The following is a 27,153-nucleotide window of genomic DNA, read 5'->3' as shown; positions in this document are numbered from 1 at the left end:
TGAAAAAAGGTGAGCACTATGATCCAGTGTTGTTTGCATGAGTATCTAACCATAAATTATTTCTAAAGTAACGGACAGTAGAATGCCAGTGATTTTGACCATGAAGCTTACAGCTGTGTCAAAAGAGCTCCCATCAAACTACTCAGAACTGACCCTGCTGTTGTGTGTTTTTTTTTTTGTTTTGACAGGTTCATATTGGTTCTACAGGGCTAATTGTGACTCCACCGCCTAGCAGCCCAGTCACAACAGGGCCTTCGTTTACCTTCCCATCGGAAGTTACTTACCAAGCTGCTCTTGGTGTAAGTACCATTTAAGAAAACTCATTCTTTTATCTTTGGTCTGTACTGTCACTTTTCATTCCAGAGATTTCACTGGATTCTTTCACTGATTTAAAATAACTACTTTATGGTGATCATCTGTGTGATAGACTAGAGTATAAACTGAACTACAGAAGAAACATTAGTCATAAAATAATGCTTGAGTCCTGTGATCCATATCCATTCCTCCATCTTTCCTCTGTGTAGTAAGCACAAGAAACACACATCCTTCAAGAACAGTAGTTCTTTTCAGCATGAGAAGGAAAGAGATTATGTTGGAGGAAGGTTAGGAGAAACAAGCAAGACCTTGAAAAACAAAAACAAAAAAAAAAACCAACCCACAACCAGAAAAAATACAAGAACTTAGACCTTGGTTGCCAGGTATTTTTGTCTTCCTTAACTCATTACTAGCAAGATTCTCTGAAATTTCAAAACTGTGCTTTCTTTAAACAAGCTTATTTTAGTTGTGTGTACCCTTGTCAGATAGTGGATGTATCTGACGTGTCTAGGTTGGGTTCTTTGAAATCAATCAGAAAAACTTGCAAATGGTCATCTTTTACAGGAAAGAGTACATTGCCCTGCTACTTTTCTTGGACAAAGAAATTGTCTCCAAAAAGTGCAGGATTTCATTCCAAAAACAATGGATGTTTGTTTTGCAGTGTTTTTGGTGGACAAGCTCTGGAATGTCGTATATCATACTGCACTTGTCAAAGACTGACCTTAGCTGCAGTCAAGAGTGTAGACACCAGTTTTCACAGATTTTAAAGGGAACTTCATGAATTCTTAGTTGGATAATATGAATTCTCTAAATTTAATACTTACTTCAAGTCCAAAAATTGCATCATTAACCTTCAAGGGGCGGCACAGTTAATAATAATTTTCCAGTTAGTCTCCTTTAAATAAAAATTAAAAAAAAAAAAAAAAAGCTTGAGGCTTGATTCGTTTAGGTGTCTAATTATCCTTGCAGTCTTTAAAGCAAGTAAAATGTGATGCTTACCCTTGCTGCTAAATTTCTCTAGGCTGGTTTTCAACTTTGAGCACTTGAATCATTTTACATAATTGTCTGTAAAATCAAAGGCAGAATTGTCTGCCTTCTGCTATCAATTTTTTGTTGTTTAATTAAAGGCTTAGGTGCGGCTTGGTCACAGCTGAGAGGTTTCATTTTGACCACTTCCTTTGGAACTCTTAAGTTACATTTCTCAGTCCTTCAACTTACGATGCTGTTAGTTTCTGAATTATTTCCAGTACTTCCTTCTGGCATAGTAAGTGCATTCCAGAACTAGGTACAGTACTACACATTCATTTTAAGTGGTGAGAATATTGATAGTGTGACCTTTTCACTTTTATCCCAGTAGTCTGATGGTTTCTATCTTGAGAATTTCCATGCATGGACTGAGTGTGGCACCAAGTTTTTGTTCAGCTACATATCCATGATGATCCCACAATTTTTTTGTTGTCATTAGTGATACAGTAATTGCTCTCATCCAAGTAAATACGTTTCACCACATACGTTCTTCAGATGGGTGAGCCTATTGACAAGTACACAGACAGTATGTTTGTGCTCTGTTTCACTGAGTAATCCAGGTTGTGCTGTAGCAATTCTTCGTCCTTTTATTGTTTATCACACCTTCAGTCTGTGGATCATCTGTGCAATCTTACTGTTAAAGTTATTCTGGAACCAATTAATAATCTCCTTAGACTTGTATTTTAATGTCACAGAATGATTGAGCTTGGAAGGGACCTCTGGAGGTCATCTGGTCCAAACCCCCTGCTCAAGCACGTTGCCCAGGACCATATCCAGATAGATTTTGAAGATGTCCAAGGACTCCTCAACCTCACTGGGCAACCTGTTCCAGTGCTCAATCACCTTCACAGAGAAAAAAAATTTCCTGATGTTCAGATGGAGCCTTCTATGTTTCAGTTTGTCCCCACTGCTTCTGATCCTGTCACTGGGCACCACCTGGCTTCATCTTTGTTGCATGCTCCTTTATATACGCTGATAATAAGGTCGCTCCTGAGCCTTCTCTTTAGGTTGAACTGTCCCAGCTGTCTCAGCCTTTTGTCATAAGAGAGATGCACCAGTCCCTTAATTATCTTTGTGGTCCTTTGCTGGACAATCTTTAGTATGTTTGTGTGTGGCCAGTGCTGAACAGAGGGTCAGGATCACCTCCTGTAACATGCAGGCAGTGCTTCTCCTCACGCAGCCCAAGGTACCATTAGCCTTCTTTGCTGCAAGGGCACACTTCTGACTCATGTTCAACTTGGTGTCCACCAGGACCCCCAAATCCTTTTCTTGTATGTACGTCTAATACTGGAAACAATTAGCTGCTTATGTACTGGCTCATGTAATCTTTTAGACTTCTTTCATCCTGTCCTTGAGAAAATACCTTAAAGCACTGAGCAAACAAAATAACTGTTGATATCATCTGTGCTCTTAGGCAAAATACAAGTCTAGTTAATGTATTTGCTGCAAACATCAAGTATTGATTTGATTTGTGGCCAAGATACTCAGTTTTGGAGAGGATGAGTTAGGCAGGATTCAAAGCATAATTTCAGAAGTTCTATCAGAAGTTTTTTTTTCTTCCTTTTAGTAACAAACAGTTTTGCTTGTTATTAAGAATCAGTAGTTCTTTCTTTGATGCCAGCATAGAAGAATACTTTATTTTGGTGTTGGTGCAAAGTCATTAAAGCACCTCGGGTGCTTTAGTTGCATAAGCTTGTTCAAAAGCAATCTCACCATCAGTACCCATAGGGATGAAATTACAGTGCTAAATGCAACATGGATTGAAACTTTGCCACATGATTGTCCTGTATCCTGGAGTGATACTTTCTCTTTGTGATAACCGGGTTCTTGGTTATGTTTCCAATTAGGCATATAATTCCCATTGAGAATCTGAATTATTCTCTGCCACCCTCTTTAAAAGTCAATAACCTTCTGTACATAATGTTCTGTTTCTTTTTGACTTGTTTTCAGCATGACTAAAATACAAGCTGCTGCTGGCAGCCCAGACTACAGTTAGGTGGTTCCTATGTTCTTTTACTATAGATAGATGATATTAGATGATGCAATTTGTACTCATAGACTGTGAAGTGTGTCTTTAAATTCCCCTTTTTCACTTGCTTAATAAACTCGTTTTAATTTTAGACATCTGCAAAACAGCTTTGATAAGTCAAGAGAGAAGGTGATGTTCTTTTCTCTCTAGATTTTTTTCCCCTCTAGAAATAACCTCCCTGACATCCTCAGCCTTAATGTTAAGCCACAGAACAATTGGGCTGTATGATACAATATACCAGTGGTTAGCTTGAGCCCTTTTGCTTTTGTATTTTTAGCTTTTTTTTTTTTTAAGTAAAAGCTCTCGCATTTCTCAAAGCTTATCCCTTTAGCTTTTCTCTTCATTTCTGAGTACTATGCAAATGACAAGAGAGTTGGGATGGAATGGGGAGAGTTTCTCTTTAGCATGAATATGATTTAATTGGATCTTCTTCCTGTCAATCGTTCTGGCATTTATAACACTATTTAAAGTAACTGTTCTTTGAGAGCAAGCCATTCAATACTACCTTTTACTTCATGCCAAATTCAGATTAAGGGAGAAGAATCAATAAGAATTAGGAATGATGATGTTTTTTGTCAGATGGCCATATACACCATCTGCTGCTTGTGTCACATAAGCAAATTCTTATTTGCATTGAGAAAACCTGTGATAATTTCTTTAGAAGTTTTATTTTACAGCAGCAGTTCTTTAAACGAGTTCTTTAGCCAGCAGCATGAATTCTTCTTTTGTGTTTTGAGGTTTGGTTCTTTGAAATTGAAGAAGCTATGAACTGAGACAAACTTCGCACAGCTGAAGCTTTTGGTTATGATACTATCACTTAGTGTTCTCTGGGACTTCAAACCACAGCTTTGCCCTTAACCAGGGGCATTAATTGGTCTTCTCTTTTTGGCTACTGGCATTTTTGAACCTTGTAGGTGCTTGGTATATTTGACGTTCTTTATAAAATATAAATAGCAGATGTCAAGTTCAATAGTTGTTGGGCGAAAATATGCATGTACAATTAAGTCTCATTTACATTGGAGGAAATTCTTGGATGTAATTTATAAGGCAGTTATCTAATGGAGGAGATCTAGTTGCCATAGATTTTGCTGAAAAAAATGTTAAAGGAAGTATGTGATTTGGGCTGTGATATGGGAAAAACAGAACTTAAATATACTACAGCAAAGTTAGAGTTGCATTCAAAAGCAGCAGAAGAGAAACGGAATGCATCACCAACAGATAGCTTACCATCCTTTCATTCTGCTTTTTACATCCTCTCAAGACGTTTTTGGACTGTAGTTGGCCCAGATATCCATATTTCTACTTCTTTAGATTGAATATGTTGACTTTGAAATGGTGTCATGGTATGTGCACTTAACTAGCAAAAACAAGTGGTCTATATTTGGATGGTTTACATTAGCTTACATGCTGAAGGTTCCAAAAATTAAAAAAATCCCTGTTTGTTCTCGTGCCTACACACAAAAAAATTACCCTTCTATATTAAAGTATATGAGGTAGTCTGATTTATTAGTAACGAGGCACAAGCTGTGAGGGTTATAGTATACTGATGACTTTTAACTCTCTTTCATGTTGTTCCAGCTGATTCAATAGTGTGAGTAAGTCAGGAGGAGGTTTAAATAAGAACTGTCTGAGTTTTAACCAACAATAATTCAAATTAACTTTTGTAGGTAAGAGGAAGCAGCTGAAAGAAATGATGAGGTTTTGTATGAGAGGCCTGCTCTTGATAACATATATTTATAGTTTAGGAATTTTGTTAAATATGAGTCTTAATTTGTTAGCCCTCAGGGGATTTTGCAAGTTGTATATTTTTTCTTAGACCTCGTGGGACTGACAATTAATGTTTTTTTCTACTGTTGTGCCTTTTGTTGTTCTTTGCGTGAGCTGATTATTGGTCTTCAGTTGACTGATACAGGAATGAAGGGTAATTATATTTCAACTTAGTGATACGTATGAGTTTCTAGAGCACAGTTATAAGTACTATTTTAAATTTTTACATAAATTAAGTATCAAATTAAGTATCGAATTAAATATAATGTTCCATCTTTCGATTAAAAAACTATCATAGCTTTTCAGAGATATGTTTAAGATGCTGTTTTATGCTGAAAATACATCTGTCTGAAGAGTAGCTGCAGAAAGTTTCAATTTTTTCCTACTCAACTGCTTGAAATAAAAATACTTTATTTTGATGAATATATTTTATTAAATCACAGGGGAGTTTGCATATATTTTTTCACAAAATGTTGAATAAGGAAACCATCAAAGCTAGCGTGTGCTGTAGAGGTAGATACGGTTCTCAATAGCTACAGAAATGGATACATGCCAGAAAACTTTTTGAAAATTTAGCTAGAGCATGTGGGGCTATTTTATTAAGTTGTAGCAGTGCAAGCTGAGGAGCAGTTGTCTTCTAAAGCCTATCAGGTGGTTTGTTTGGATTTCTAAGTACTTGCCAAGTCTTCTGGAGTTTAATTGGGCTGTGGCTCACTGCAGGTTTCATTACCATAGTAATAGACACGGGAAGGAGAGCAGAACCTTAATGGAGCAAAATAAAATAGAGCTGGGAAGATGGCCTTTATTGCAGCTGAAAAATCTGTGTATGTTGTGTGGTCAGATGAATAAAATACAATGCCCAGTATATATATGTTTAGAGATACAGGAAGTGTGAAATATTGACACCTTGATATTGGGCATGAATAAGTATTTAAAGATTTCCAGCTAACCATCTCTAATGTGAATTTACAGGTTCCCTATGTGTAAGGAAATCTAGATTCCTAAAAAAAGGGTTTGAATTTGTATTCTATAGACCAGTTGTCTAAAAGGTTCTCACATTTTTCAGTCTGGATTCATCCAAGGCATTTGTTGAAGCTGATTGGGAGAGGGAATTAACTTCTGCTGGAAAGCAGTTGAAAGAGCAATGTTAGTATTTCAGTATGGATGTTTAAGATATTTTTAAAATACTGTTGAATGGATGGGGATCTAGAATATAAAGCAAATGCATATACAATTCTTGTAAATAACTAAGTTAGTATGAAAGCTCACAGTTATGCTTCACGAGCAGGTCACGTCTGCTTTGTATAGAATACAGTTGATCTGTTTGATTTTTTTTTTAAAAAAGCATGATTAGAAAAATAAATAAAAAATAACTACTTTGCAATTTACATTGCTATTCAGATCTAATTAAGCATAGGAAGTTTGACGGTGAAATTATGCTTACTGTAAGAGATAATCAGTTTTCTCTAGATTTTGTTCCTTTTAATAATTTAGTACTTTACTGTTTCTTGACAAGTAAGACTAGTTCAGAGAATCATATTTTTATTAACACTCTCAAAATGCAGTGAGGTAATAATCCCACAGTGCAGAACTCCTTTGCCTAGAGATTTTTGTTTAGAAAAACAACAAACTTTAGAAGTAGGCTGTTTGAGGGGAATTAAAATTACTTTCAATTATATTTTTCCAAAGCAATAATGTAGTGCTGTGCATTTATATGCTGATGTACTGGATGAGCCAGGCAATGCTTCAGTACATTTTGGTAATTTATATTCTTATGTGGGTTTTTTTAGATCTAAAGTGGCATTATTTAGAGTTTTGCTTCAGTATTAAAGGGTTGTTTTAAGTCAAAGATCATGTATGAAATGAATTTTGTTTCACATTTTGAAATGTTTGAGTTTTTTATTACTCTTTTTTTTTTCTGTTTGTTGTAACACAAATAATTATTTTTGGAAAGGGGGGAAGAAAAGTTCTCCTTTTGTGAGAGACTTTTCCCAGGAGTGTTGGTACGTGAAGTCCTAAAGAATTGTCTAAGGCTTTATAGAACAGAAGGTAACAATTGCTCCATTGAGCCTCAAAAGGCATAGAATCCTGTAGGCAGGACCCCCCTTAGGATCTGCCTGTAAAGCACTGTGCCTTTTTACTGGGGTGTTTGTTAAAGATTACCGATCTCGATAATACTGAATTTCAAAAGCTGACTCTTTAAACTAGAAGAATAGGCAAAAGTGGTAACAATAGCTCAGTGGCTATAGTCTCATATTGTGCTTGCTTTTTGTTACCCATACATCAAAAGAAAATTTTCCCCAGAAGGGGGTGGTTTTGGGTGCACTACTGCTGAATGGCATATTATGTTTCAGCTTCAGGTTACAAAAACAATCATGTTTTGAAGTACAGTCAGCAGTAGGATGTTAAAATCTACCTCCTGGAAGGCTTCTGCATTTTTTTTTTGAGTCCTATCCTAAAGATGTTATAATTAGAAACAATGCTTTCTGTTTTTCCTCTGCTGAGAAATTGCTTGTCATTTGCGTAATTAGCAGCCAAGACTTCAAGATTTTAAAATGCAAAAAGTGAAATACAAACAAACCTAACTCTCCAGTTATATTTTACCAGTAAGTAATGGAATACTGAACTCTAGCTGATTTTTTTGTTTATTTTCTTAGCATATCATACTTCTCTTTCAGCCGATTCAACTCATCAAACAATATTGATCATCTGTTGCTATTTTTTTTCCCTCAAAAAATCAGAATATGAATCCCCCACTTCCACCACCACCTCTCTTGTCTGCTGCAATCATTGCATCAGCTTCTTCTGGACCTCAGTCTGCAGGTGTAATACAAAGGCCGACATCAGGATCAGCTGACCAAATGACACATTTACGACCACAAACTCGTCCAAGTGTGTAAGTAAAATTGAAACTTTTTGCCAATCAGAACAATGCAACGAGATCAATAACTTCATTTGTACTTACTTTGTGCCAGCTGGCTAGGTTCTGCTAAAATTCCCAGGAAACCACGTGTACAACTTAGAACAAAAACAAGGCATGCATAAAGGTGATATCCTCAAATGGCCTTTGTACTGAGGGTTATTTATGCCTTAAGCAAATATCATCAGCTCTTGCTGTGTATAGGAAACACTCACTTCAAAAATATAAAACGTTTATCGTGTCGAAGATGAATGAATCTTTGAGTCAGTGACGAGGACTATGTAACTTGCAAGTGGCAAACACAGGAGTGAATTTATTCAGTGTTTTCTGTTATGCATGGAATGAAAAGGCTATTCTCATATGGAATAACTTATGCCAAAACATAGAAATGCTGTATCTCATTTAGACTGTTATATTAGCATATCATTGCCAGTCTGCTTGTCTGAGATGCGATTGAAATTTGACTGAGGATTCTACAGTTCAGTTAATTAGTGGGTGTCAATTTGGAATGAAGGCAGAAAGCTGCTAGTTAGTATTATGTCTTCACACTTGTACAAGCAAATGTGCATCATCCTTCTGGGTGAAAATATTTTGTGTATTAACATGTGCTTCTGACAACATCTTTCTTCTCGGAAGCTTCTTTGTGTGCAGTTTGGAGAGTAAGAAAGAAAAGAAAAAATAAAAATCAGGAGTGGTTGAACCACGTAATTGGACACATTTGAATAATGCAAGGGCTGCTTTTGTTCTTTCTTTGTTTTTTTATCTTCCCACCAGGTTTCCTCCCACTCCAAAAGAGCGCCCATCTTGTACAGCAGGTGCATCTGGGTTTGGGCTGTTTCTTCAATGTTGAGCATTTTAATGCTGCTTCTTATGGATCATTGTACTTTGTGTAGTTAATCAAGTTCCCATCTCATTTATTCCAATCCTCCATCTTCAAAGGGTTGCTCTATAAGAGGATACTAATGAAATTTGTAATGATTTAACTAAAAGGGAAGTTAATGAACACCAATTAAGGCACATCAGTTGCTTTCCCATAGAGGTTCAGCATGTGGCTTTGTAGATCATGTGCTAGTGAAGCCTTTTGTTGCCAACGTGTTATGTGTAGCCTTTAAAGCATATTATGGACTTGCTTTACTATGTACCTATATTGCCTTTAAAGCATTTTTGCAGGTAATGCAAAAATTCTTGGGTAGACAACGAAGAATACAAATACAGTACAAAGTAGATAAGCACGCAGTTAATGCTATTGTTACTGTGTGTAAAAGACAACTTTGACCAGAGAATGTTTTATAAAGCCTTCTTTCTGCCCCTGGGGTAACAAGGGGAGTGGGAAAGACTAGCACTGCAAGTAACTGTGGATCCTTTTCTAAAACGGGATATTCTACCCATCTACCCTGATTGGCTACATCTTACGAAAAATACATTCTTTTTGAGAAAATGTGATTTATTAGAATGCCATTTCCTGTAGATCAGGGTCCATAATTACATAAATGTTTTTATGTAAACAATTTAAACAGTTTTCTAATGTTCAAATTGTGGCAGAAAATAGAACACCATGTATTGCTTTTTAATATGACACTCTGCATTCTTATTTGAAGACTTCCGTAGGAATATTCCAGCATGCAAATAAAAAAGTTGCAGTTTTGTTGTTTTTTCTCTCTGTAAATCCAGACAGTTTTCTACTAATATTAAAAAAAAAAAAAAGTAAAACGCTTTCTCAATTTTCACTATGATTTCAAATGTGCTATATTATACATTAATGTTGCTTTGCAGGAAAAAAAAGTGAAGAAACTTTAAAAGGTGAACAACTGCTAACTAACTTACCCATAGACTTCCAGTTCCAGTATCTTTCTTTACACTGCAGTTGCATGGGAAGATTCCAATTTTGCAATTTGATAAGTATTTCTGATGCTGATCTTTCATTCCCTACTAACAGAAAATTTCCTTCCCCTCCCCCCCATTTCCTCCTCCCAAAAGTTGGCATGTCACCTAGTGTAAGAGATTAGAAGGAAGTGTAGTGAGAGAGGAGTAGGTTTTGATGGGATTTGGAGTCATTAATCACATATTTAGAGGTCACTAACTTAATTAAGGAAATGGACAATCTTATTGGAAGTGTTACATCTTACAGTGTTTTTAATGGTCATTGTTCTCCTCGTTACTACCATAACTTTCTGTTTTAATATTGTAACAGTGTGATTGATCAACTGCCGTACAACCCTTTCTGCCATGCCTTCTCATCTCTGACCCTGAACTCTCTCAGCTAGAAAACACAAGTGATGTTTTTAATGGTTTTAGATTTAACAATTGCATCTACTTTCCTGTCTTGTAGATATATTGCTGTATACCCTTACACTCCTCGAAAGGAGGATGAACTGGAACTGCGGAAGGGAGAAATGTTCTTGGTATTTGAACGCTGCCAAGATGGCTGGTTCAAGGGAACTTCCATGCACACAAGCAAGATTGGTGTTTTTCCTGGCAATTATGTGGCTCCAGTTACAAGGTACATTTTCATACAGGTGTCTAAATAGTTCCTAGGTGTCTAGTTTCAGGTCCTAATCCTAAAACTAAATAATGAAAAACCTGTAGGCGTCAGCAACTGGCATATTTTTCAGTTGTGTTTTAGTGTTTTGTTTTCAATTTTGGCAGGACAGTGACAAGTGCATCACAAACAAAAGTCCCCATGTCTACTGCGGGCCAAACAGGACGAGTGGTAACTATGGTCAGCCCTTCCACTGCTAGTGGAACATCTCAGAAGCTCCAGGGGAACGGTGTGGCAGTGAACTCCAGCACAGTACCCACAGCTGTGGTTTCTGCAGCACATATCCAAACTAGTCCACAAACCAAGGTCCTTATGCATGTGACAGGACAAATGACAGTCAACCAGGCTCGCAACGCAGTTAGAACAGGTAAAAGAAAAAAATAATAATAATAAAAAAAGCTTTGTATTTGCAGTAGTATCTTTGTGGTACACAAACTATAGAGTTTGTCTGGACAGGTGGCTTGAGTCAGAATATGTGTAAATACATGTTTCTGTTTTTCTAAAGTATTTTTATAGTATTTTATAGAGCTGAATGCTTTCTGAAATGCCAGTATATCTCTCTAAATTCATCAATCTTTTATTATTCTCCTCCAAGCAATTGTGTGTACATATGTATTCCTACTGTTGGAAACTTATATACAGGTATTTTAGGTGGAAATTTTTGTTTTTCCATCAGTATCTGGGATGAAGACCTTCTTTGAGCTTCCCGACTAATATGCAATTCATGTAGTAATAAAAGTGATAAGAACATCTGAGTCATAGCTTATGTTTTTGTGCTAACTGCGTAACAACTACAGATTGCTCTAATTTAGCATTCGTTCTTAAATTCTCACCTAACATCTTTGAAGACTTTTAGCATTCATTCATATTTCTTTTCAGGGCTCAGGGCTGGTTTTTATGCTTTCTGATTTGTTCTCTACACTTGACTTTAACTTTTTCCAGCTTTGACTCTGAAACCATTAAGACTAGACTAGCTTCAAGATACGTACCATCTATGTCATAAAACTCAGTATTTCTGACAGGTATAACTCTGCCTTTACTGTCTGGGGCGGGCCACATCATAGTGAAACATGCCTTCTTGTTATTTAAACTCAGATCCAAACAGATTGATAGTGGTATTTTCAAGAGTTTTTGTTTACCAAATCTATGCGCTCCTCTGTGGATTTGCCAGGCTAGGAAAATACCATGCATCTGGAATATAAGCTGTTCCAGTTGCTCCTAGGCCCTCAAGAGGAAGAAAAATAATAATTAAAAAAAAAAACAACACAGCAACATAAACCTCCACTGCTAACTATCCGAGTGTTCCATCTTCCAGCCTTGTATTTGGGCCCTAAGATTTCTTAGATTAAAAGAATCATGAATGGAACTTTTTTTTAATCACTACATCCTAATTGGCAGAGCAGGAGAGAAAATGAGATGCCAATGGTATAATCTGTTACCAGATTAAGGATGATTATTTTTTATGGTCTCAATATCTGTGGTTTAGCCCACTCTTCCTTTGGGGTCATCTCCTAAAACACCTTATGCATGCTCAGATATCAGCACCAGGTTTGATTTTGGAGGTAGAAAATGTGCATGTGTCTTTAGATGCTTTATTTCTTTAATTGGCCCATCTTCCTCCAGACTGATCTGAGGCTGGAAGACATGCGATAGTCCTTTGTAACCACTTTGTTCTTTACCTTTAAATTAAAAACAACAACAACAACAAAAACACACCAGGTGCTATTGGCAGCTGGTAAGAGAAACCTAGCAAAACATCTGTACATTTTTGCCTCTCAGGCACAGGTGGTTCTTACTTTAAATCCTTCTTTTGAGCTGTCTAAAAGTTTGCAAGTGACAGCACAAAGGAGAAGGTTCCTGTGGGCTCCAGAGGCTTTTCTGTCTCTGCACTTCTGTCAAGATGAATAAGCTCTTACAGTTCCATTCAGCTGGAAAACATGACAACGTGCTTTCCACCAACTTTTCAGGTCCCAAATGGAAAATTCAAAGGGGCTGCGCTCTCTTCACAGGGAACTTAACATTGGATTGCAGTGTAAAGGTGTACTGTTCACTCACAGTTCGGTCACAAATATAGATCTGTTCTTGTAATGGCCTGTTTAACTAGAACCGAAGCAATAATGGTTGCTTTATGTGCAAATGTTACATAAAACTGTGTAGTCAGCATCTGAAATGTGATCATCTTGAGCTTTTGCTTGCTGAGTGTTATTCTCTCAGCAGGGCTTCGCAGGCTAATGCTGCATTTGCAGGGCTGTTCTTCACTTTCAGTTTAGCTCAGGACTTTGAGGATCCTTCTTCAAATGATCTTAGTGAGATGTTGCTCATCGTCATCTGCAGTGAGGGGGATGCATTCTTTGATGGAAAGGAACTGGAAAAGAAGTGTATATTCTGCCTATTTCGTTAAAAGATGAACTACATGAAAGCAGGGGAACTTGAAGCCTTTTCCTATGGATTTCATCAGGGATCAGGAAACAAAACAAGAAAGCTATTCCATACTTGTACTCCATTGTTTGCATGCAATTATAGACATAGCTTGAAGAGTAGCAGCTACTTGTAAGAAAACTGACTTTATGTCAGGAACAAAAGGCAGCATTAACAGTTGGCTTTTTTAATACCAAAAAGCTTGCTGCTGTTGGTTTTAGGCAAGCCTGCACTCTTCCTTTTTGAAATGTTCATGGTACTTAGAAAAGGTCTGCTACAGTGGGAGAGCTTACATATCAGAAAATACACGTAGCAATTTGTGGTGCTTTCTCTTTAGGAAACAACTTGTGTTTCTTATCTCAGAGATTATAATTGGGTATAATACTTACTGTAGTATTGTTATATCCCATTTGTGAATTGTGTCAGGCTTCTCTAATACACTGTTGGTACAATATACCCAGGGGATTAGTAGAGAGCAGAACAGAGCGAGTGCTAGAGGCTTGATGCCAGCGTATCAGTTACAAGAAGACCGCAACTCTAATTAGTATTAGAAAAATCAAAGTGAATTGATGTATTTGAGAAGTATGCTTGCCAAGCTAGAGAGATGACCTCTCTCTAGATACTCCGTTTCAGTGTATTTGAAGGAAAGAGGCCGTGCAGCAATGGAATGCGGCGTTTTGCCTCGTGATGTTTGGGTGAAATGTCTACACTCCATGCCACCCAATTGTACAGAGATACCCAGCCTGTTTTAATGATCTAAAGCATGTAGTGTTGATGATATAACTATGACAGCAATGTTGCTTCTTGGAAAGGATAAATTAGTTCATGCAGAGGTCTGTGCTTTGCAGCTAGGCTGCAGCCCAGTTTAGTGTATTCATTCCAACTTCCAGTGTAAATGTTGCTTTTATTTCACAAGGGTATGAGTAAATCCGTTCCTATATTTAAACACCCCAAGAGACAATAGCTTACGTTTTCAGAGAAACCACTCACAGCAGTAATTGCCACTGTACTTATTGTTTGAAAGACCCACTAAATCTGTTGTGATTTTGTGAGTAGTTTAGGGAAAACAATCCAATTATATTTTTAGCAGCTTCTATAAGGAGAGTTTCTTCCTACATTGTTTTATATGCCCTGACAACTACACAGCGTATTAAAAGGAACAAACAAGTTCCAGGCAGGATTTAACTAGCTCTTGTGAACTAAAATGTAATGTTTGCATTTCTGTTCTTATGTGAAGCATTTTACTTAGCAGCTTGGATATCTCCACAGTAGTTGCGGTGATGTTAATCTTCTGTTGCATAGTGGTGCAGGTAGGTTACCAGGTGTATGCTGCCACTTTATTATGCTGAGTTAAATTGGATGCTGTGTAAGTTGCTATTATAGTAATATAAATGGAATTGGCACAGGTAGGAAGGAAACTTCTTGTAATTGATTAGTTATAACACAGTGACAGTACCTCTCTTTCTGTGTTACGAAAAGATGAACTCTCTTGCATATTATTCTTTTGTTCTAGTTGCTGCACACAATCAAGAAAGACCTACGGCAGCAGTCACACCCATACAAGCACAGAGTCCAACATGCCTTATTCCTGCAGCTGTGATCATTCCCCACCACTCCGTTGCCTCCCAGCAGCTCCAGCCCCAGCTTCCAAATACTGCTGCTTACGTCACAGCTGTGAATGTGAACCGCTCAACCATCCCTCTGTCATGTGCAGCAGCTTCTTTGAATTCTCCCAGCGTTGCTGCTTCATCTTTGGAGGGAGATATTAGTGGGAGAACTGTAAACACTCACCCTGGAGCTCCTGCATCTCCAGAGAGTGCTTTAGCAGCTGGTGGAAGTGCTGCTGTCAGTAAAGCAGACAAGGATGGCAAGGTGGGTAGAGAATCAAGTCACTTCCTTGCATTCTCCAATTTTTATCATGCAAACTTTTGAGAAATCTGTATTTATTTCTTACATTTGCTGAATTGGAGCGCTGTAAGTTTACAAGGCTGAGCCTGAATCGCAGGCAGCCATTTTGTGACTACAGCAAGCCCATTCATGGCCAATCCATAATAATTTAGGAGGGATAAAATACAGAGCAGACCTTGGAGAAGGGTTAAAATAGGGTAGCAGATTCATGCCTCTAGTGGTGAAAAAAGGTGAACTGGTAAAGTTCAGAAGAGCTATTAGACTGACTCTTGGAATTTTAAATATTTTCTTTTCTGGAACTGTGACCAGATGCTTTAGAAAGTTGCATGGTTAGTAATTGTTATCAGTAAGAATCTCTAAACTGGTATACTACCCTGGTAATGGGGAAAAAAAAAAGTAAGGAAAAAAAAAGAAAACAACAACAACAACAAAAACTTACAGAAACATAAGAAGTTTAGTACTAACAAAATGAAATTCATATTTAGTAAAAACTAGTATTCCTTTAGGTTGTATAAATAAGTGAAAAAAATCAATTATGAAACATTAATTTTACTTATAGTATTACAACATTTGTCTTATTAAGTAGACAGATTATGAAAAAGGTTATAAGGAATGCTTATTGCACAAAGAAAAGGAGGTAAGCTGCAATATCAATCACATAAGTATCTTTTGTAAATGGAGGTCAGTAGAGTTTCTAGTGATTCCATTTCTCTTCCTTCCATTTAAAGTACTTTTCTCTGTGTATGAACTCATTTTCAGTGTCCAACAAACCATGTCATTATGTTACATTGTTGGCAGAAACATTCCTCCAAATTTCTGAGTGGTTTTCTTTTACAGTTGTGGTCTATTTGGAATCTTTTTTTTTTCTGTTTTTGACAATTTCCTTTAGATCTCAAATGTTTTAAACATTACCTTGCTACTTTTCACCTACATGCAATCCTTAATGAAGTTTTTGAAGGTTTTAATCATAGGTTTGTAACAGTAATCTCACCCACTTTTTAATTGTTTTTGCTGATTATTGTTGAATGGAGGAACCTAGAAGTTTTTTTTTTGTTTTTTTTAAATGGATTTAGCTGTAACCACTGAATCCAGACCAAGGTGCCTTTAGGCAGGACTTTTAGAAAATAGATTTAGAGTTTAAGGTTGAAGATGCTAACATATTTGGATCGTGTTAATTTCTTTGAGTTTCTGTATTTCTTTCCTATTTTGTAGACAGCAGTTCTTTCCTGAAATAGCTTTAATTTCTTGGAGACTTGGAAGAAAGACAGAGGATTTTTCATTCACAGTTCACCAATTCCACTGCATCCCAAGCTATAATAAAAATCTCATATTGCTTAGCTTTTCTCTTTCTGTGGTTAAATAGCTTATTTTTGTCTTCAGGGCTTACAGTCTGGCACCTCTCATAAGCACTAAATTCACTTAGTCAAAGGGTTGGTAAGAAGATCACTGCCACACCCCTTAAAAGACAAACACAAAAGCTACTTAAATAATTCTCTTTAGGGTAAGTCTTAGTCTTCAGGGATTCCTGTCTGGACAAGCAAAAAGAATGTTTACAATTCCCCCCTCTAGCAGAACAGCAAAACACAATACATTCCCCTTGTGGCAAATTTCTGCTAAATCATGAAGGTCTTCCCTTACTGAGGGTAAATAAAAGACACTTATCTAAACAGCGGCCTCCAGGGCAGACTTTTCTCCCTGGTTGGTTTGAAATGATTCTTTATTCCTTCCTAGAAACTTCCTTGTTAACTAAATGTTTACTTCTTAGAATCCCTTTGTGGGAATCTAACTCCTCACTCCTTTTTCTAGACAACCTTTTGGGCCAGTGCCATTGGCTTTTTAAAGTAGGCCTTAACTTACCTTAACTAAGCAAAAGGGCTTAGCATATTTATGGTCTAAACGAGTTACTGTTTTTCTCTTTAGAATTTTAATAATTGTCTTTCTCTTTTATAATTTTCATAATTAACTCTTGTAATAATTTGTACAATATCAAGCATTTCCTCATAATTTACTTGAGTCGTCTCTGATCAAGGTGACATCTGTAAGAAGGAAGTGTTCAACTCTTTGTGGAATGCCTTCATTCTAAAATGAAGCACTGCTTTTGGTTCACAGAAAGAAAAAAAGGGGTTGCTGAAGCTGCTTTCTGGAGCATCCACCAAACGCAAGCCCCGCTTGTCACCTCCAGCATCACCAACTCTGGAGGTTGAGCAAGCAGCTGCAGAGTTAGCCCTGCAAGGTGCAGTTGGGCCAGAGCTTCCGGCAGCAGGTTGTCACGGCAAAGCTGGATCCTGTCCCACCGACTGCGAGGTCTCTGGGCTGGCGCAGGAGACGCAGCATCGGAAGACAAGTTCCCTGGATTCCGCTATTCCGATAGCGCCACCGCCTCGGCAGCCGTGCTCGTCCCTGGGTCCGGTCCTGAATGAGTCCAGGCCTCTTGTCTGTGAAAGGTAAATTATCCCTGTCGTGAAACTTAGGCAAAGCAAGGAAAAAACTGCACATGGATATTTGCTGTGTATTAGAACTGCTAGTAGTTCTTCAAAATGCTGAGGTTTTGTAGAAAAAATAAAATTTGCTCTTTTAACATTGCTTTATATACTTACCAGCCAACTCTAATGTTTGTTTGTTTTCTTTCTGTGTTACTTTAAAGTTTTGGCATAAAAAGACACTCAAACACAGTGATCTAGACCTGGTATGAGAACTGAGGTAGATAAAACAGAACACTTTATAATCTTGCATATGTGAATATCAGGTTAGTCTTCAGGATTATTAGCAGTACATAATTGCCAACCCAAATGTATGTTGAATAAGGCACTTATCTATGCTTAGGCTTACTATGTAATTTCTTAAACTGTTGCAGAGATGGCTTTACTGTATGAAGGCCCTGTTACTGTGCATTCCACACAGGAATCTGTAGGGCAACCTCTGAATCCTGGCAAGTAAGCCTAAAAAGCGCACAGTTGTTGGGTCTCTGAAGCTGACAGGCAGTTGCTTTAAAGTTCTGTCCCTTTTATTTTGTGTCCACCTATTATTTTCAAATTTAGAGTTCCTCAGTAGGCTGCACAGGCTGTGAAGGAAGTGGCAGTTTTCTAACTTCTGTCTCTTTTTATTACCCTTGGTAGTAGACAAGCAATATGAAGAATGTCATAGGATTTCTTTTGCAGTAGCTACAGGATTGTGTGGCGTACAGAAAAAAATAGGGTTGCAGTATAACAGTTCTAAGACTAAATTGATTCATGCTGACTACTGTAGACTTTGTTCTGATACTATTAACTCATGGTGTGTGGGCATACCATTGTACTTTCAGAGTCCCATTGATCTTAAGCTACATTTGTGTCTTAAGAGCCAGACAGTATGTAAGTTTCTACTTCGTCTTTTATTTGACTTCTGTCATACCTTTAGCGTTTTTTTTAAAGGTTATTACTGTTTCTATGCAATTTTCTTGCAGGAAATATTTTATTTCATATTAAGTTTCTGAAGTAGATTACATTCATAGATAGAACGTAAAAACTGAAGGGCTTTGCTTTAAAACTAACAATTTATTTTCACATTATCACGAATCTGTTTGGCACAATAGTATATTTTAATGCTTTGAATGTGACAACAATATCAAATTCATCCTGGTATGACCAGTGGATATTAACATAAAGCTATTTGCATCCTCACAAAATGTGGATTTTTCACTTCCATGATGGAGTTTTCTTGTTACTACTTATTTCAAATGATGCTGTATACTTTTATTGATATAATAATAATATACACTCAAACATTCCTTTTAGTATAAATCTGTGTCCTTAATGTTTATTTAAGTGATAATTGCTACCACAAAATAATTCTCCCTGATAGTCATGTAGAGTCATTATACTTTTGTCAGCACATTTAAATAGAATTTCATCTGGGTTCTCTTTGTCCTTTTCAGGGCAGTATTAATACTTTTCTTGCTGATATGCTCTTGTTAAGTTTGTTTCTTTAGGCTGAATTGCTTCAAATCTGTTGCTTAATAATATGTACAACTCACCTTGTACTCAAGGTCTTCAGAGTAACTTAGAAGCATCAGTCAATCCTACTAGTTCTCAGAAGGGGTGTGTGGGGAACCGACTGATAGCACAATAGTATCTTCAGTGAAAATTTGGAGTTGAGGAGGAAAATAAGTTTAGCAAAAAGCAAAAGAACAGAGAAATCTCCTGCTAAAATTGTTCTGCTCTTACGTATCAATATTGCCATCACAGGCTACAGTCTGCTTGGAAAAAAGCAATGGTACTCTTTCTATTCTGACTCTAGCTTTGGACTATAATTATTAGTGTTTAAGATTTATTTTCAAATCTGACTAGAGGATTTAGGAGTCAGGTTCTGCTGATATTCTGGGTGAATTGGCAGAAAAAGTGTCTGAATCAACTCTGAAAAGCACTTGAAAATATTCCTGTTTAACACTGAGTTTTCTCTGGAGTCCTGGCTTCCTTTAAAGACACAGGAGTACATTCTCATTGTAATCCCACTGTTTCTCCATTCACTAGAATTGCAGGTTCTCTTAGAGTATCTTTAATGTATGTTCTACAGAAGAGAGGAAGTAAAAAAAGTGAACCATTAAAGAGATTTGTTTCCAGTTATACAGAATAAATGGATTAGCATATTTGATAGCGCACAGGTTCTTTGTGGTATGGATTTGCACATAAATACCGTGATACCTGTAGCCATTTCTCTGAAGGAAGAGAAGATGATGGCATTCCCTTCCATCTTAATATTGCAGGTCTCCTCTGTAGCAAACCAGTAGTTTACTTGCCACTACTGTACTCTTCTCCTTTGAGCTAGGTTGACTGCCCAATGGTGTCCATGCTCTTTCATATGTTCATTGTATAGGATAAGGAGAAACGTTAAACAAATTTCAGCCAAGCCTCGCTTCCAGTTTGGAGCAGTTTGGAGAATTGTTTTCTCCTCACAAAGGGTGTTAGATCACCTGCGACTTTGCAATGGTGTTCAGTCATTCTTCTGGTCCCCCAGCCAAGCTGCAAGTTGTCTTACAGTGGTACCAAATCTTTTTCAAGACTTTTCTCTTTTAGAAGGAAGCATTGATTAAATAGCCTTAGGTTTTACAGTAAATATATAGCACTGTAATAATAAACTTTTCAGCACTCCACAAGGGGGTTAAAGACCTGAAGTCGAACCTAAACGCACATCACTGTGTAACCTAAACTATAAAACAAGTCCTTCATCCAGTTATAGTGAAAGATAGCAGAAATTTTGTTCTGCCAGTAAAGTGGCTCCAAGCCATTTAATTCCACCCAGAATGATTGGTGTAATATCTGCTTCCAGTGAGCAGGCTCGTGGCTTTAGAGGGCAACAGGTTTTATCAGGTCTGGCAGCATGTGACTCTGTTCAGAACCATTCCCCCCTAGAAGGGAGTTGATCAGTGCATCAAGGCACCTGCTCAGTAGATGCAAAAGCTGCACAACAGCAGTATATAGGTGAGGTGAAAAGTAAAAATTCAAAAAACAAACAAAAAAAAAACCTGAAAAGTTTAATATAAACTTTAGTGTAATAACAGTAATTCCAACTTCCTGTTGTCTGCTTTCCTCAGCTAAATTTTTTTTTGCATATGTGAAAGTATCCTCTAGGTGACTGGACCAATGATTCATTGAACAAAATAGGAAAAACACAAGTAAAACAGCCTAAAAATAACTGCAAATAGCTTGGAAGAAGATCAGTATTTAGTGAAATTGAAGCGATGAAGGAAGAGAGACACGTGAAAGATGTAATCCTTTTCATGTTATTGAAGTGTGTCAGAAATGCCAATATTACCAATGAAAAGTAGAATGGAGAAATGTGAAGATAGGTCACCTTCACCCCCCTAAAAAAAAAAAATCACAAATACGAAGTGCAAGAGCACTGTGGGATACAGCCAGACACATTAGGAATATCAGGAAAGAACTCATAGCAAACATAGTGGTTGCTTCTGGGAAGCTGTTGCAAGTTCATTTTTATAATATTTGATCACTAACTTATTAGAAAGAATAATATTTTGAAACATAATTTAAAAAATACTGTAAAACAGTCAAAGCAAATAGAAAGAAAACACATACTGTGCATCTAAATATACTGGGCAGATGGGGGATTGTTGTAACTGAAATAAAGTTGTAGTTTATAAGTCACTAATGAATATACTGTGCACATTAAAAGTATTCATAGATTACGTGACCAAAAGGATCTGCAAATTTGACCTTCAGACACTGAAAATGTTTGCAAATACTGAATAGGGAGATAAACAAGGAAGTGTTTTGGAGATTCAGACGTGGGAATGAAAAAGTTTTTCCAAAACATAACCCACACTTAGTAAATGTGGTTGTTTTTTTCCAGGAACATGGCAATGAATTTTTGAGCTGAAGCATAAGCTCTTTATTCTGCATAACATTGGTAATTTTGACAGTCTGTTGTAAATGATGAAATAGGTAATAGAAGAATAATTTTTGTTCCATAGTTGATAGAAGGTGATCTGAATGGACAGCTGTATGAATTTATGATGAGTCTGGATGGGATCACCTCTGTTTGGGCAAACAGAATTTGTAAAATATGACATGAAATTTGCTGGTTTGCCATAATAAGAAGAGATGGTGTGATTTTAAAGGCACAAACTCTTGTAGGTTTCTTGCTGATTAAGCATTGCAGAAGATAGTAAAACAGCACTTAAATGCCAGGAGTGTTGTGCTTTGTATTAGACATAACATTAAAAGATGAATATCAAAATATTTGGAAAGCTAATGAGAGGTACTAAGTTACTGCAGGGGTGTGAGTGTTCAAATCTGTATGGAAAGCTTTGGATTTCTGTGCAAGTTGGTGATGGGCTAGGGAGGGCAAAGAGAAGATGGGTATTTGCTAAGTTGTTGGTTTTAACACTTAGGAAGGAACCAGCAGCAGAAGCTAGGAAAGGAATAGACTAGTCTATTAATTCAGGAGAATGCAGAGGTAACTTATGGACAGCATTAGAAACTGAAACGAGGGTATTTCAAGTGGAACAAATATTTACAGCGCACAATTTGAAAGAATGGAAGGTAAGTAATACAGGTATTCTTTCTTAACACTCATTTTTAATGGGCTTTCTTTTAGATAAATATAGTGTGTGTTCTGTAGTGTGATGGTTAATTTTGAGCCCCCAAAGCAACCATTTATTGCAATAGTAGAAGTTCATCATAGCTTTATTGCAGTCCTTTATCTTTTACTATCTTGTCCTGTCTGAGTAGAGGCTGTTGTTTATGTCAAGTAGTATACATTCTTAAGAGAACTTATGGTCTATTAAAAATGTTTGCTTCTTATGTCTTAAGGCAGCATTGAAACCCAAGCTGCCCATGGCAGAAGTTAGTGCAGGGGTTTGCCAGGCTATCTAGGCTGGACAAGTAACGTTCTGAAGCTGTACATTTGATAATCTCATAATTTGGCTTGGTAGCTTCTATGAAGCATGAATCTAATAATTTCAGTGCTCTAAAATCTGGGGATTTTGATAATTAAAATAAAGTCATAGTTTATAAGTCACAAAATGTGATGACTGATTAAGTCCTAATATAATTTGCTATACGTACATTTCCCAAAAGACTTTAACTCTTTACACCACGCTGCTACTCTTTTTCTGAATATTTCTAACAGCGTGGACAGACTTTATTTTTGTTTTATTTGTTCTTAGGCAGAATGCACTACTATAACACATCTTTTTCTGTATCAGCATTACAGAATTAACTTATATTGTTATGGGTACATTGAGCTATAGTTGGTATTTCATCCTTTACTAAAAGTATCCTGTTATATTCTTCATGAGTGAAATCAGATTTTATCCAACACATCTAGCACTGCACTGAAGGCTCTTAACCTTAAAAGTTTTTGAATTCTACAGTGAGCCATGGATTCTATTTGATTTCAACATGCTGACATTACTGGCTGTGTAGCTAGAAACTCAATTATAATAATTATCAGAAAACTTTCGAGAAGTTGACACAATTGTCTGCAGAGCTATAACATTTAAATTTTAGGTTGATGTGAACTCAAGCTGTGATATTAGATTGAGTGGTGTTATACATGTTTGAAAATAGGTATAGAAGAGTGTTTGTAGCCTGTATTTAATGTGTAGTGGAAGTCATATTCGAAAAATGATTTTACTGTGAAAAATTGGAAAAACATACTTTTTTCTTATTGGTCAGATGCTAAAGAAAATTGTTGGGCTGAACACTTTTTAAAATGTTGTTTTAATATAGTAGTACACGAATTGTGTAACTGTGTCTAATTAAGATGGCATGCGTTCTTTTCCTGAAAAGCTTCTAAGATAAACACAAATAATTAAAAACAAATGCAAATTAATGTGTTTTGTTAGTTGCATCTTTTTATACTATGCCTTTCCTTAGAACATTCCCTGGGATAACATCATATTAAACATATAGTCATAAGATTATGCCCAATTACTGCTGTGAATGCTTTGATATTGTTGAGTCATGCTAGCTGGAAGAGCCTGCAAATTTATGTCCAAAAATGTGTTTATGGGTTTTCTCCTGTTATTTGACCTTTTAGTGCATTTTTACAGGGATCTTGGTTAAAAAATTGTGGTAAGAGATGCTTACGTTTGACTTAAATTCATTATGTTGCTATTATTATTTTCTGTTCAAGATATACTTAACTTTTAAGTTGCTGTGTTCTACTCAACAAACGGTTCTAGGCAGTTTCCTGTTTTGATAAGTTTTAACATGCACAAGAATATTTTTAAAAGCATTAGGTTTTAAAAAGAACCTGAACTAAAGTGGGATTTTTTTTTCTCTAATTATACAGGTATAGAGTTGTGGTGTCATATCCTCCTCAGAGTGAAGCAGAACTTGAACTTAAGGAAGGTGACATTGTTTTTGTACACAAAAAACGTGAGGATGGCTGGTTCAAAGGCACTCTGCAACGAAATGGAAAAACTGGCCTTTTCCCTGGCAGCTTTGTAGAGAACATTTGAGAAGATTCATTCCAAGATCATACCATACTGCAAAGTAGCACAAGTATTTTAACAGGAAAAGCACAGTCATGAAATATTTTCAAATGACTGTAATGTAAACAAAAATATTACATATTTTTACAGTGTCTATAGCACAATTACACCAGCGAACAAAGAAGATGAAGGCATCTGCTGGTTTTATCACTTCGGATTCTTAAGTGTGATGTGTGCCTTGTACTGTCTGATTTATTATATAGAGGAACTTTTTTCCCCCAAGTATGTTACATAAATGAACATTTGTTTACAAGGCTGTAACTAATTTATTCTTGTTTTTTTTTAAACTTGAATTTTGTGTAATAGCTGAAATTCTTGTGACTATGATTTTAACAAATTATTAATTTATGAAAGAATAACTAAGGGGAAGCTGGATTCTCTCCTTATGAACAAGCAATTATATCTGATAAAGAGCCTCCCATTTATCCTCTGGACATTTTTCCCCTGCTGTGTCTGACGGTGGAGTAAGTCTCTGTTTTACGAGTTAATGTTGAGTGGTGGTGATGTGGCGTCAAATAGAATTTGCCAGGTGGGGAAAAAATGTGTATTTAGTTCTTTGGATGGAGGAAAAAAAAGTCAGTGGTGTTCCTGAGTCTAGTTCTACTCCTTCATAAATCACCCAAGCAATGTTTCCAGGAGGCAAAGATGTATGCGAACAACTGATTAAAATTCAACAATCTCAAGGTTAGAATCATCTCAAGGTTAGGAAGGAAGAAATTTAGAAGTGTCAGTAAGAAATTCCCTATACCTTCTGTTTATGTAATAACTGGGCTATTTGAACAAAGCTTAGCTTTGTATAATTTGGCCAGTCCTTTGAGCATTTAGCGCTCAGGATCCAGCAAAATTGGAAGGAATGTTAAAGCCCAACACTTAGAACAATGATAACTTGAAAACACCTGTTTGAAAAGACTGAATACAAAAATAAATTTATAAGTTGTACTTAATGTCTAAAAATGCCTAAGAAGTGTAATTTGCTGTTTTCTTCTCAAACTGATCTGCATGGCCAAGAGATGTTTAAACATGTCTGAGCAATAGTGGTGGTAAGTGATGCACTTGTGTTAAAGTAAAAGGCTGTATGAAACACTGTGAAAACTTTACTAACTTCTTAACCATTGCTACTTCGGTATGTTCTGACCTTTTCTTTGTCTTGCATGTTACTCAATTCTTGCAGTAATATAGCTGTGCATGATTTGCATTTTCCATCCCAATTACCTGTTGCTGGGTTATTTTGCTCTGAAAGTTTCCCAAAAGCCACTTGACCAAAACTAGTGAGCAACTCACCTTCAACTAGAGGAGGTGTCCAGTGTTTGAATCATTAATAAAATATTTTAATGTCCTTGCAGCTGATGGATATAAAGAACGCAGCCTGCAAGAAAAGCGTTGTTAGTCTTTCAGGATTTTGTTAAAGATTTGACACTGGTGAACACACACGCTACTCAGCTGAACTTGCTTTTTTTATTTTATTGTTTGATTGTGAGTCACAAGTTCAGTTGTGACTTTTTGCAAGACACTGAGCACCATCGTCTCCAGTTAAATCTGATGTAATTTGGCTGTTACTCAGCACTTTACAAAGGGAAGCCAGTAGTGTGATTCAGTGTCACACAGTATACAGAATAGTGATGTGTTAAATCCTTATCATTTTATTTTTTGAAGTTACACATTGAAAAATATCATATTAGCGACAAGGATTCCTTGCCATATCAGGTAGTTATCATGATGGTCTTAAAAATAAGAAAAAGTATATCTATAAGTATATGTAGTTGGACACGACATCATTCCCAAATTAACCTTCTCTCTGAAACACTGTATAATTCAGTTTTTGTGTTTTTAAATATTTTAAATAGTTTACTTGAATATTCATGTAATATATAAAGGTTTTGTGAAATGAATTTTTAGTTAGAAAGAAGCTGATATCAGCTTTTGTCAGCATAAATTGGCACTAGTGTGTCATAATATTCTTATTTTGGAAAATTTATTGCATTTTATATTAAAGACTACTAAAGGTTAATTTTTTCTATCTCTACTCTCCATATTTTAAACAAAGTGACTAGGGTACCTCTATTAATAGAATTTCACAGTGTAAAGTCAGTTAAAAATCAGCTGTTAAATCCAGTGGTTCTGTTAGACGGAATATATTTTAAATTTTTTTCATATTAAATGTTTGTAAAAAGGGCTTATTACATAGCAGTGCAACAATGACAAAAATGCAGTTTATCATTCCTTTTTTGGTGATCTTTTAGGGGTTATTTTTTGGTTTTGGCTTGGGATTAATTCAGTGTAGAAACAGACAAACCCTGTGCATTTGCTTTGTGTAATTCCATAAAAATTTTGTAAGATATTTTATATCTATGTTTGAAGTCCAGTGAATGTTAAGTGTTTGATTTACTATGTTAAACTTCCAATCCTAATAAATATTTTCTTAGCAAACAGCTAAATCAAAATGTGTATGCAAACATTAAAGTACTTGTAAAACAAACAAACAAAAAAACAAAAAACAGAAATTAATTTCAGAATTTATAGGAGGATATTTCTGCTGATGGAGAAAGTCTTCAGATTCCATAATGTTGGAAGTTTGGAATGGTGAATATTATGCAAAAACTGTAGAAAGAACTGATGGATCTGGCTGATCTTTTCCCTTTGCTTATTTCTGCAAGCAACTTCAGAACACGTAGGTAACTTCCATCTCAATCTGATCATGACTGACTAGTTTGCTCTAGGTCTTCTTATATCAGGCACACAGGAGTTAAAAAGTGCTTTCCCTAGAGGAAGTATCTTGTGTAATAGATCTGCTGTGTGTGTACTGAGAGAGTTCCCAGCCCTGAGGTTTGAGCATCTACCGAGGTAGAGGTGTTGGGTGGCGAGAGACTCCTTTGCCTTGAAGAAGTTTGCTGTGTGCACCAGACAGACAGTAATGCCTAAGTAGGAGACCTCGATTTGGATGTGTTCACTCATCTACTATATACGTGTGGCTGATGGAAAAATCGTAGAAAGTTATTCCTGATAGTATTTGCAAAAATGTTTAGATGTTCTAAATGTTGCAGCTACTATGGTAGGTTTCTTGTTAGTTAAGACTGACTTGGTCCTACATCCTGCTAGCAGTGGATGATGCAGCTTCAAGCCCTCTCTGTAAAGAAGGGATATTTAGTCTAAGTTTCCTTAATTTAAAAAATACGTTTAACAATAAAAAAGCAACATGAGTGGTAGAAATGCAGAGTGGAAATTATTGAAAAAGAGCT

General features: G+C 36.4%; 1 protein-coding gene across 3 annotated transcripts in view; it reads left to right on the top strand.

Annotated features, from left to right (window-relative positions):
* SH3RF1 (SH3 domain containing ring finger 1) overlaps positions 1–26,344 on the top strand; it is an 84,033-nt gene extending 57,689 nt beyond the window's left edge. For 2 of the 3 annotated variants that reach the window (XM_048076229.2, XM_048076231.2), the window contains 7 exons: positions 189–299; positions 7,879–8,033; positions 10,387–10,557; positions 10,704–10,963; positions 14,528–14,886; positions 17,032–17,366; positions 23,716–26,344. In XM_048076229.2, coding sequence (XP_047932186.1) covers positions 189–299; positions 7,879–8,033; positions 10,387–10,557; positions 10,704–10,963; positions 14,528–14,886; positions 17,032–17,366; positions 23,716–23,884 — 1,560 coding nt within the window. In that variant the 3' untranslated portion in view covers positions 23,885–26,344. Of the gene's footprint in view, positions 1–188; positions 300–7,878; positions 8,034–10,386; positions 10,558–10,703; positions 10,964–14,527; positions 14,887–17,031; positions 17,367–21,808; positions 21,960–23,715 lie in introns of all 3 variants that reach the window. The other variant, XR_007168148.2, reaches the window with a different exon arrangement.
* The last annotated feature ends 809 nt before the right edge of the window (positions 26,345–27,153 follow it).

This window comes from Anser cygnoides, chromosome 4 (genome assembly GCF_040182565.1).
Source record: "Anser cygnoides isolate HZ-2024a breed goose chromosome 4, Taihu_goose_T2T_genome, whole genome shotgun sequence".
Taxonomy (NCBI): domain Eukaryota; kingdom Metazoa; phylum Chordata; class Aves; order Anseriformes; family Anatidae; genus Anser; species Anser cygnoides.
Note: the sequence above shows the minus strand (reverse complement) of the source record. Positions and strands in the feature narration are given on the sequence as shown.